At 42.7% G+C, this 12,384-nt stretch overlaps 1 protein-coding gene across 1 annotated transcript in view; it reads right to left on the bottom strand.

The window, feature by feature from the left end:
• Positions 1-12,384, bottom strand: part of ldlrad3 (low density lipoprotein receptor class A domain containing 3) — a 109,751-nt gene that overhangs the window by 65,786 nt on the left and 31,581 nt on the right. Inside the window, exon 2 of the mRNA XM_084060217.1 lies at positions 10,895-11,041. Coding sequence (XP_083916343.1) covers positions 10,895-11,041 — 147 coding nt within the window. The remainder of the gene's footprint in view (positions 1-10,894; positions 11,042-12,384) is intronic.

Raw genomic sequence — 12,384 nt, 5'->3', positions numbered from 1 at the left:
CACACACACAGACTCACTGAGCACAAGACAATGAGCAACAAGAACTTTGAATAAATTGGCTTATGTATTATGTTCTGTGACTTCAAAATATATATTTATTGTCCTGTATTATGACCACAAGACTAATATGAACTTTGGTGATGTAAAATGTAAATGCTTCCATGCTAATTACACTTTGATGCTTACCTGCTTTCTATTTGACATAATGCCGTCATGTTTAATATCTAGAGAATTCTAATTTCATTGTGATTCCCAATATCCAGTCAAATGTGTTAATATGAAGTTCCTAAGATAGTTAGCAGAGAAGTTTTAGTTTTCATATTGTAAGGAAGGAGGTTGCCACCCAGCTGCCTCCAACACCCCCCCCAATGGGCCAAGAAGGAGACCCCTCCTTTTGCCTATAAGAAGAACTGCTCAGCCAGTTCTCTCTCTCTCTCTTCCACTGCACGCTTGATGTCCTGAGGGTCGACAGAGTCCCCTCTCCCACTCTCTAAATAATCCGGGGTGACGAGCCGACACCGTCCCCCGCTGCTCTCTCTTCCACCGCTTCTCGACGATCCAAGGGTTGACCAAGTCCCCTCTTCCTGCTCTACATGCTGGGTGGCTCCCAGTTCAACGCTCTCAAAGGACCCAGGGGCAGACGATAGCCACGTCCCCCCCCACGACGATCTCTCCGGGGTGAACATTCCCCCGTGCCTCTCTCTCTCCTACAAGGGTGGATCGGAGTCCTCCTTCCCCCCAACGAGAAGAGCCAACAGCCTACGTCCAGCTCTCCAGCCAGCAAAAGCCAGATGCCCTGCTGACCCGGAACAACCGCCCTGCTCCCTCTACTCTACACGTGGGCCCTCGGCCACACATCCTGTCTCTTCAAATCCGAGTTTGAATGGAGACTGAGGACTGCTGAACCGCTACCAGATGCCCACGACCAACTGTTCCCTCTCTACACGTGGGCCAAAAGCCACACATACTGTCTCCTCAATCCAAGTTGAGTGGAGACTGAGAAGAACTGCGTGACGCAGTGAGGTAGCCGGATGCTAGCCAAACCTGCTAGCCAACGCCTCATGGTCTCTCCCCCAGAGACAATGGAATCATCTCCTCTCCTATCCCAATGGACCAGGCGAGCATAATGCATTCACATGTGGTGTGGCAACCTGAGTGTAGTGTAAAGGGTAGATTAGCTATTTTTAGTCATTGATCTTTCTCTTTTCTTTTATGACTTTAATCCCTCTTTCTCCTTTAGTAGATCAAAATGTGGCCATTTCCTGATTTGACCTGATTGAACTGTAGATCTGTGATTTTGTATTTTGTTGAGATTTTAACCAGTTTCATCATCTTTTGAGTTATTGATCTATTGTTCTTTTCCCCATTTCATTGGTTGTTTTAATATCTACATAGGATTTATCTTAATAAACACTTTATTTTGGTATAAACGGAAGTCCTTTCCAATTGATTTCAACGCATATATTTCCAATCATTTTCTAACCAGAACCCATGCATCATTACTGTGTCCAAGATTCTTGCGTAGCCCTTTTCATGGTTGTGTGGAGGTGCGAATTAATCCCTTAATTTGCGCAATTCCTTAATTTTTGGTGAAAATCAATATTTTGATTTTTCAGAAAATATTTTTAATATTTTCATAATTATCGTTAATATTTCCCATAGTTATTACGCCATGTCCGCTACATAAAGTGGTGCCCCGTGTGAGGCACAGTCCCTGATGTCTGGTTAGAGAATAATTGGAAATATTGGAAATCTTGAAAAAATTGCCAGAGAAAATCTTTTGTTAAAATAGGTATCCCCCCCAAACATCTAATTCCCTGTGGTGGTAAGAGAACAAAGGCACTTTAACCGTGCCCCTTCTCTCCAACCCCCACAGATATTTAGAGAACGCATGCTGGCGTCATCTGGTGGCCAACTCGTAGAATACACAAAGCTTGTGAGTTAGGGTTCGTTGTCAAAGTTTTACCCACTTTTTGCTGCTAGTGATGAGAGCCTAGTGATAGCAACAGTGTGACACCTCACTTCATGATAATATAATGTATTGTCATATCATATAGTGTAATACTATATTTTTGACTCTAGCTACGCTGAGTCATCAAGCCTGTTGGAATAGCGATCTGACAAAGTGCTAAATTTAAGTCCATGGAGTCTCCCTCCGTGTGTATACACTAGTGGCGTGAACAAATCCGTTACTAGAATAGTAATAGTAAAATATCCTACATTTGATACATTGATTAATATATCTGCATTGAATTTAGTTTGATATTGTAATTACTAGATGACCCTCTCCATGTCGAGGAAGTTTGAAATACAGCATTCTTCACTTCCTGTAGAGTAAAAACAAAAAAATAAGGTCATCACTAATCCTTAGTGTAACCAATAACTACCAATAATTAAACTGCAACAAGTTGGTAGGTAAAAGTGAAACTGTGACACATTTATTTTTGTAACCGGATACAAGCAGACTTGTGCTCCAGTTGTAATTTAGTGACACATAGCAGTAAGCTAAACTAAATTAATAGTTTAAAGCACCTCTCCACCTAGGGTGTAGAGAAAGTGCTGTGGTGTGTGTGGGACAACTAGAAGAAGACATTTTTAGTGCCATAAATGGCCTCCATTTGTCTCTAGCCTCCAACACACACGCACACACACACACACACACACATACCTCGCACCCACCCTTTTGAACACCCCTTAAACGGGCACAGAGGGAGGGGGGGCGAGGAAGCCTGGTCCTTGTCCTGCATGTCATAAAACCACAGGCAGAGACAACAGGCCAGTGAGCCACTTGGGTTTTGTTCATTCTAGTGACGGTCTTGTAGTAACTAATAGTCCATTACTTTAGCAGTGTAAACACTTTTATAGTAAATGGCCGAGGTTATTTAAAGATTAATACACTTTGAGTTTGGGTATAGTTTCTCTAACTCTATTCTAAGACTAACCTGCAGTATATGTTGTAACAGCATGAGTGATCCTATCCTTGTCTTTTACTTCCCATAAGTGAGACTTCCCTGTCGAGTCTAACTGATTTAGTCATAGAAAGAGCGAGTAACGCAACAAGATGTCTGAGCCCTCCACTCCCCTCAGCTACTCCGATATAGTCGGTCAGTTAATAACATTGTTAACAGTGATATTGGGGTTAGTTTTAATATACGTAGATCCTTTAAAAGGGCTCCGTCACGTGTTACACTCAGTTGTATACACAATAAAACACGCCATGGAGTTTTTAACCGACAGCTTTGACCCTAAACTGCAAGACACTGCTCAATTTGACATTGATAGAGATATGAGTCAAACTGTAGCATGTCACCTGGTTGCACCTTTTAAAACAGCTAAAGGTCAAACCAACATAGAACAGACTGGGTGTGCTCTACCAACTAACAAAACGCTGAGAGTCGATTTGGGCCAGCAAAATACTCAGTTAGAAGTGGCACAACACCAAATAAAACAGCAAACTGCCATGTTAGATGCAGCTGTAAAGGCCTCTCAACAGCAGACAGCTATACTGAATGCGGCAACAGGGCACATCACCATGCTCCAGAACTTTAACATAGGACTGGAGCAAGCGAAAACGCAACAAAATGGTGAGATAACCTTAGCCAAACAGCAAATTGGTCAACTGCAACACACTGTCATTGAACTAAAATTGCTCATTGCAGAAAACTTCACGCAAAACAGTGTCAAGTTACAAATAGCACAAGACAGTGTCACTCAATTGCGGGATAGAACTGAAATCCTAGAGAAAGGTAACTGGATCAGTGAGAATGACTTTGTTAAAAGGTTCCATGACCTCCAAGGCCAATCACAGGCACTCTCTGGTCAGCCTCACCATGATCGTTACCCTGTCACACAGCAGCAACCTCTGGTAGATAGACCACCCACTCAAGCTGAACACTATGTCCAAGGACATGCCTCAGTTGGCTTGCCCGCCATGTTACCGTCTTTTCAATCTGTTCAGAACATACCTCCGGCGGCCGGGCAACCTGCCCTCGAGCCACATGCCTGGGGTTATGCCGCATTGAATGCACCAGTACCCCTACCTCAAACCACGGGGGGGTGCCAGCCGGCGCATCCGCTGAGTAATATCGACTTAGCCAAAGTTGCGAAATTCATCCGACCTTTCGACCCAAAGCCTGGTGAATCTATAGACACCCACATTTACTTGGAGGAGATAGAATATCACTTAACAGAATGTGGTGTAAGAGACACAGATACTAAGGTTAAATTGATTTATCGAACCGCAAACCGCGAGGTAACTGGTTTTATCAGGCGACAGACAGACGAGGTCCGAGCAAATTGGTCCGTTCTGTGTCAAGCTATAATTGATGAATTTGCTGATCACCGAGCCTTAGGAGGTTTGTTGTCCGCCGTGTCCGTCTGTCAACACGAAGGTGAAGCAGTTAATCGATTTTATAACCGTCTGAGGATTGCATTTTTTGGTAACAAAAATGTTCCGAATATGGAGGAAGATGAACATTTCAAGAATTTGTTCTTGAATAATTTACACCCTTCCATTAAAAAGCACATCCCTATTGGAACCAATTCTAAAAAGCCTGCCGCTGAGTTACGCAAACTAGCACGGGAAGCTTTTGATAGAGAATACAATGAACCTCACAGTGCATCTTGTAAAATTGTTGACACCCAAATCGATCGATGGCAGCCCAGGAGACAGGACGACTACGGTCTATACAGGGGGGACGACCACCAAACTCCCTCCTGGAGATGTGCTCGGTCCTCCTCAAACGACCGCGGTCGCCCTCCCTCACGGGATAACTCTGGCACAAAACATGAGAACCCTGAGTGTGTGAAACAGCTCCCCGCTGAGATCCCCAAAGAATCACGACGGCAAAGAAAGGCACGCGAACACGCGGCCACACAAAATTCAAGCCGAGTCCGTGACAATTGGAGGAGGCCTAATCGTGTTTAGCTCACCTTGATGAAAACAAAACACTGTGACTACTTCCAATGTATGTTTCAAATGACGCCACTTCACAAACTGTTGTTTTCAAAATGTAAAACCTTGTTAGAACGACACAATAAGTTTGGACTGTTGTAAAAGGCTCTCGGCTAATGGAAGGGTTTTTGTTTTTAATTGCCTGCTCTCCAAGAAAATTTTGCAGACTGATACACGCTTATTCTGTGGTTTCATAATTGATTGAAATTAGTTGTAATCCCTATACACCCAAGGTCGTAACACGCACCATTGACGCCAAAACAGTGTTCCCCACCTTCCCTCACAGCGTGAAGGTGGCATCGCTTTTCCAGCCACTTTCTGGCTATCTGTCCCAAAACGCAGCTGTAAGATGTACATTTTGTCTATATTGTTTGCCCCTGGCTGCAGTGCTTTGTCAATGCTGCTAAGCTGACCAGGGTGTTAGTTAAAACACATGCTTCTACCTGTTCCTGACTGACAGGGCGAAGGCCACAGTGTGTTTAATCTGAGTGTCTCCCGAACGGAGGGATTGAAACCGAATCTAACAGACAATCTAGTTTTAAATGGTACCTCTGCTGCTACTATAATTTTGATACTGGACTGTGATGAAGTGGGAACAGTTTTGAACATTACCTATCATTATTATTATAATCCATTGAATGAAAACATTCAATCAGGTAATGCCATGGACTTTCCGCATGTTGTATAATCCAACCAAATTTATCATTGACCAAAGTTAATACAAATTTATGTGTACAAAAATCAATTTTAAGCAGGATGGAAGTATATCCTCCTGTTTATTTGTTGTAACCCTAAATAAACAACATCCTTATTATATACTACATATTATACTTTACCAAATATTTATGGTTGGGCTTCCAATTTGAGAATACAATTATGTCAGTCCTAAACAAATTGTCAAAGAATGATCCGTCCAGGATTAATATACTTGCATTCGATTTGTTAGACTTTACATAATGTGATTACAACATTATAGTCAACTATGGTATCTTGGCTTGAGCCAGAATGAATCCTCTATTGTTAGTCAAGTTGAACAATTTATGGAATCCAATTCATACCTTCCCATATGCATCTGTTAATGCAACTGTTCAGTATCAATATTATTCAGATTAGGCGCTGTACGATGATACTGACGACCTATGCTAAGGCTAACAGGTTTAATCAAAGCGTTACTATGTCCAATTAAGATTGAACCCACGCATTAGTGCTATTTTTATTATTATTATTATTATTATTTTTATTTTTTTTGTCTCCCTCTTTGTAGCTCCTGTCAATAAAGCTCTTCTCCTTATGGGTCAAAAGCTTAATGAATGGTTGAAGCTCAGAATAGATTAAGCACATTTGACATTTTGCACGTGGCGTCTTAATCCCGTGCCATTTGCTATTAGTAACTTACAATGTGGACCCTCAAGGGACCCACCACGTCTACGCAGACACCCTGACCACTGGTACTCTGTTTCCCGCCCATGTCTACCTAGTGGCTCGCTATGCTAAGCCACTGCACAGACCCCAACCCTTAGGTGGTACAAAACTTGGCAATTTCAGGTGTGACATTATAATGCGGCGCTGATCAATCACTACGTCAGGCCTCCGTGACTCATCAACTCCTCATCAAGGGGGTCAGTCATAAACAATGATATCACCCTAAGATTGCCAACTGTTGATCAAGTCTGTTAGACACAATTCAGGGACAGCAGTGCTGAATGCTGTCACAAGGTGATCATTTCTGCCTATCTAAGGCATGTGTTGATTATATATATCTGTTGTTTTCAAAATGTAAAACTTTTTGTCAAAATTTTTACTTTTTGCGCAGAGGTGTCTCAAACTTTTTGTCAAATTTTAAACTTTTTGTGCATTTGTGTCTCCTTGTGCAAACCCAAAGGTGACCTGCCCTGTGTTTAAAAGGAAACATTTGCGTTAACAGGTTGCAATGTTTATAGACATGCAGCAAAACTGCATTGGCGTACAAACTAATGTATAATGCACCCCATCAAACTAGTAAAATAGTAAAGAGTCAACAGTCAAATGTGTTCATAAAGGGTAGATCAGGTTACTCAAAATAACATGGGCCTCTATCCAAGGCGCTTAACAAGTTCATTTTGTGTCTCACCTAACTAACCTCCTCAGTCATTCTATGATAATGAACACTGTCTGGTTTGTGTGCTTGAATAGTTTACTAACCCTAGGTGGATTAAAAGCATGCTATTAACAAGGTACACTGTAACTCCACCCACGTTTAGTGAGATTTCCTCTCTTTGCCCTACCAAAAGTGTATTACACTGATAGTGATGTATGATGGTTGCTACAAGAACCCAGTTAACAGGAACTGGACTAACTAAGACTTGTAGTGTTGTTCAGTCAATTCAGCTATATAGAAATTGTTGTCTCTGCACACAGGATATGACTAAGGGGAGGAGCAAGACCCTTGTTACATAGGTTCTCAAATCTACAGCAACTTCTTAACCTTAGTTAAAAACCATACAAACTTTAACCTGTACCTCTTACAAAGAATTGGTTGTCTTAAACAGGAAGTAAGTACTTATTATCCAGGCTAGACTAATCCATTTCCTTATCATCCAAGTAAATCAGGATTTACCCTAGTGGACAACCAACCAAACTCTTTCAGAGAATTAGCACTCATGTTGGACTTCCGATCTGCTCTTGTGTAACCAAGCCAAAAAGGTCACCCCGTGTATATATATATATTCCAGCAAGCCGTGGTAGAAAAGAAAAACGGATGGAATATTTTGTATTATGAAGCGACACCTTTCATGTCAGCAATTTGAGCTCACTGCTCAAATTGAATTCTGGTACACAAAAGCAGAGATTAGTAAGAGTGCTCATGCAACTACGAGCTCTCACATCTAAAAGTCACAAAAAGTGCTACCACATTACTCCTCAAAATTATACCCCAATATATACGTATTAGGAGTTTTCTTTTCTTTTTTTTCTCTGATTTATAATGTTTTCTTAGGTGTTTTTGTGATTATCCGAAAGCCCTCTCAGAAAATAGGAAACAGACAGTAGTGACTGCCAGTGCCTAAAAGGTAAATTTATTTCAAGCAATCAGATCCAGTGTCACTAGATCAGTTTAATGAAAGAGTTGCCATTGACATGTGAATGCATATGCTATGCGTTCTGCTCCTGTTGTCCTCTCACATTTTCTTTTGTGTTATCAAAGGTCGTGACGTCAACGTTTCGTTTCGTCTGATATTGATAACAAGGGGGGGTCTGTAATAATAATGCCGAGGCCGCCAGGTGTGAACATAGAAAGCAAATTAATATTGTTTTTAGTTCATAACCAAATGGACCCGGGACTCATCATAAAAGACCCCCCCCCTCCTTCCAGAGGGAACACAAACTCCAACAAGCTCACTAATAGAGAACTGCATCTTCAGATAAGACCCTTATTGCCCATTGGAATGTCTTCAGAAGACACACACACAGGCTCTTTGGTTTCCTCTCTACCTCTCTCTCTGTCCGGCATCTTTTAAGAGATAAGGATGGAATTTTTACGACATGCAACGAATGTCTTGCCAAGCACACACAGTATCACACACACAGACTCACTGAGCACAAGACAATGAGCAACAAGAACTTTGAATAAATTGGCTTATGTATTATGTTCTGTGACTTCAAAATATATATTTATTGTCCTGTATTATGACCACAAGACTAATATGAACTTTGGTGATGTAAAATGTAAATGCTTCCATGCTAATTACACTTTGATGCTTACCTGCTTTCTATTTGACATAATGCCGTCATGTTTAATATCTAGAGAATTCTAATTTCATTGTGATTCCCAATATCCAGTCAAATGTGTTAATATGAAGTTCCTAAGATAGTTAGCAGAGAAGTTTTAGTTTTCATATTGTAAGGAAGGAGGTTGCCACCCAGCTGCCTCCAACACCCCCCCCCAATGGGCCAAGAAGGAGACCCCTCCTTTTGCCTATAAGAAGAACTGCTCAGCCAGTTCTCTCTCTCTCTCTTCCACTGCACGCTTGATGTCCTGAGGGTCGACAGAGTCCCCTCTCCCACTCTCTAAATAATCCGGGGTGACGAGCCGACACCGTCCCCCGCTGCTCTCTCTTCCACCGCTTCTCGACGATCCAAGGGTTGACCAAGTCCCCTCTTCCTGCTCTACATGCTGGGTGGCTCCCAGTTCAACGCTCTCAAAGGACCCAGGGGCAGACGATAGCCACGTCCCCCCCCACGACGATCTCTCCGGGGTGAACATTCCCCCGTGCCTCTCTCTCTCCTACAAGGGTGGATCGGAGTCCTCCTTCCCCCCAACGAGAAGAGCCAACAGCCTACGTCCAGCTCTCCAGCCAGCAAAAGCCAGATGCCCTGCTGACCCGGAACAACCGCCCTGCTCCCTCTACTCTACACGTGGGCCCTCGGCCACACATCCTGTCTCTTCAAATCCGAGTTTGAATGGAGACTGAGGACTGCTGAACCGCTACCAGATGCCCACGACCAACTGTTCCCTCTCTACACGTGGGCCAAAAGCCACACATACTGTCTCCTCAATCCAAGTTGAGTGGAGACTGAGAAGAACTGCGTGACGCAGTGAGGTAGCCGGATGCTAGCCAAACCTGCTAGCCAACGCCTCATGGTCTCTCCCCCAGAGACAATGGAATCATCTCCTCTCCTATCCCAATGGACCAGGCGAGCATAATGCATTCACATGTGGTGTGGCAACCTGAGTGTAGTGTAAAGGGTAGATTAGCTATTTTTAGTCATTGATCTTTCTCTTTTCTTTTATGACTTTAATCCCTCTTTCTCCTTTAGTAGATCAAAATGTGGCCATTTCCTGATTTGACCTGATTGAACTGTAGATCTGTGATTTTGTATTTTGTTGAGATTTTAACCAGTTTCATCATCTTTTGAGTTATTGATCTATTGTTCTTTTCCCCATTTCATTGGTTGTTTTAATATCTACATAGGATTTATCTTAATAAACACTTTATTTTGGTATAAACGGAAGTCCTTTCCAATTGATTTCAACGCATATATTTCCAATCATTTTCTAACCAGAACCCATGCATCATTACTGTGTCCAAGATTCTTGCGTAGCCCTTTTCATGGTTGTGTGGAGGTGCGAATTAATCCCTTAATTTGCGCAATTCCTTAATTTTTGGTGAAAATCAATATTTTGATTTTTCAGAAAATATTTTTAATATTTTCATAATTATCGTTAATATTTCCCATAGTTATTACGCCATGTCCGCTACACTTTGATGATGTTACTTTTTTCGCCCACCTGCTATACACTGAGGCTGAGGGGACTGGAAGACTGAAGCTCATTTCAGCAAGTTCATTCACTTGCGGTGAGTTGAATCCATTAAACGCATCTCTGTAACCACTTTAACCATTATTTTATATTTTGGCTATTTTTTAAACATCGTGAATATACACTTTGAATATACAGTATATATTTTCTAAAGCAAACATTTTTAACTCAAATTTTTGCTTCTGGGGGTCCCTGGAACAACATATTTTGATGGGGGTCGGCGGCCAAAAACATAATTTTGGGTGGTCCTTGACATGAAAAACTGATACTTTAGCAACATACATTTTTCAGAAAACTGTTAGGATTTAGAAGACATTTGTAAAGATTTGCAAACATTTTCACAATAAAAAAAAGAATAGCGAATCTACAGGCTCGTAGCGCGGTCCTCGTGCTGCGGTATGAGCTTGTAGATCTGCTATTTTTTAATAGCCAAAGAAATCTTAAAAATGCACAGATGCGTTCCCAGATTGAATGGGTTAAACAGCTATTATGGCTGGACGGCTAGCGAAGTAGAGGAGAGCCAGAACAGTGCAGTTGGATCCGAGGAGAGCGTAGCTGATGCAATACGTGACTGTAGAATATAGGCTACTGTATCTGTCTTGGCTAAAGGCACTCATTAGGGCTTGAAAGTGTTGGAGACTTACGACAGCCTTTCTCGTCACTCTTGTCAAAGCAGTCGGGCAGTCCGTCACACTGCCACCCTCCCGGGACACACTTCCCGTCTCCACACATGAAGTTTCCTGGGATGTTACACTCCGTGGTGAAGTTATTCCCCGGGAGCAGCTGGCTCTCTGATAGAAAGATAGAGAGAGAAAAAGAGAGGGGAAGGAAGAGGGACATTTATTACACTCCATACAGAATTTGAACTCTTAGGTGATAAATTGTCTGAAATTGCATTCCTGTAGCATCTTTATCCATTCTAAAATGTGCAACCATGCAAGGAACTTGCTCATCAAGAGCAGTTAGGGTTTCCGAGTCTTGCTAAAGGACACTTCGACATGAAACCAGGAGGAGCCGGGGATCGAACCTTCTAGTTCGAAGGCGGCCGCTCTACCTCCCGATCCACTGCTGCCGCCCAAGAAGGATATTGCATTCAAGAGATAATCATAGATGTCAAAAGGCGAGGCTATTATAATCTACCACCTTCTGAAGAGAACATATTAAACGGAGGCTCCATTTCTATAGCTGTATCAATCCCAGAGCAAATAAACAGAGGACAATCTCATGAATACAAATACACAGGCGGGTCATTCACTGATAGCAGTCTAGCAGGCAAAAGGAGTCAGTCTAGGGCTGAATAATTACTCTAGGGCATGATAAGGACACACACGCACACACACACGCGCACACACACACACACACACACACACACACACACTAGAACAGACAGATACAAGAAATAGCATAATAGCATCAAATGTGGATGCACAAATAAATCCTTGTGAATCGTTCATCTTGCATTCTCATACACACACACACACACACACACACACACACACACACACACACACACACACACACACACACACACACACACACACACACACACACACACACACACACACACACACACACACACACACACACACACACACACACACACACGCAGACAAACAGGAAATAAACACATTAAGTGGGATGGATGCTCATTGAACCGCTGCAAGGCATTACTTGTTGACACCGAACAGCCATGGAGTAATGGTCTGGAATGTGAGACACAGGCTTTTGGCTGAGGTTTGACACTGTGGTGAGCGGCTCTGCTCATAGAGCTCACAAACAAAGCTACAGGGCTCTAATTGGGAGCCTCGGACAGACCAGAGAGGCCGCTCTCACTGCTGCGCTGGAAACAAGCTTAGCTGATGGAGCCGTTCCCAGCGCGATATAGCAGCACCAGGCGCCGCGCCTGTTGCACAGAGGTTGGTGCTTTTTATGACCTGAAGCACTGTGGTGATGCACGGCCCAGTAGCCACAAACATCCTTTAAATCACTAGAGTGAATGATGAAAAACGAGGGGGTGGTGGAACTTAAGAGGGTGACATGAACATAATCATGTTTCATTTTAGTTGGCAAATGTTGTGTGGAGGGGTTAGAGTCGCTATTTTGTTCTGCTGTTCATAAAGGGGACGCTGTTGTT

Source organism: Gymnoscopelus microlampas, assembly GCF_963454915.1.
Source record: "Gymnoscopelus microlampas genome assembly, chromosome: 6".
In the NCBI taxonomy this organism is placed as follows: Eukaryota; Metazoa; Chordata; class Actinopteri; order Myctophiformes; family Myctophidae; genus Gymnoscopelus; species Gymnoscopelus microlampas.
Note: the sequence above shows the minus strand (reverse complement) of the source record. Positions and strands in the feature narration are given on the sequence as shown.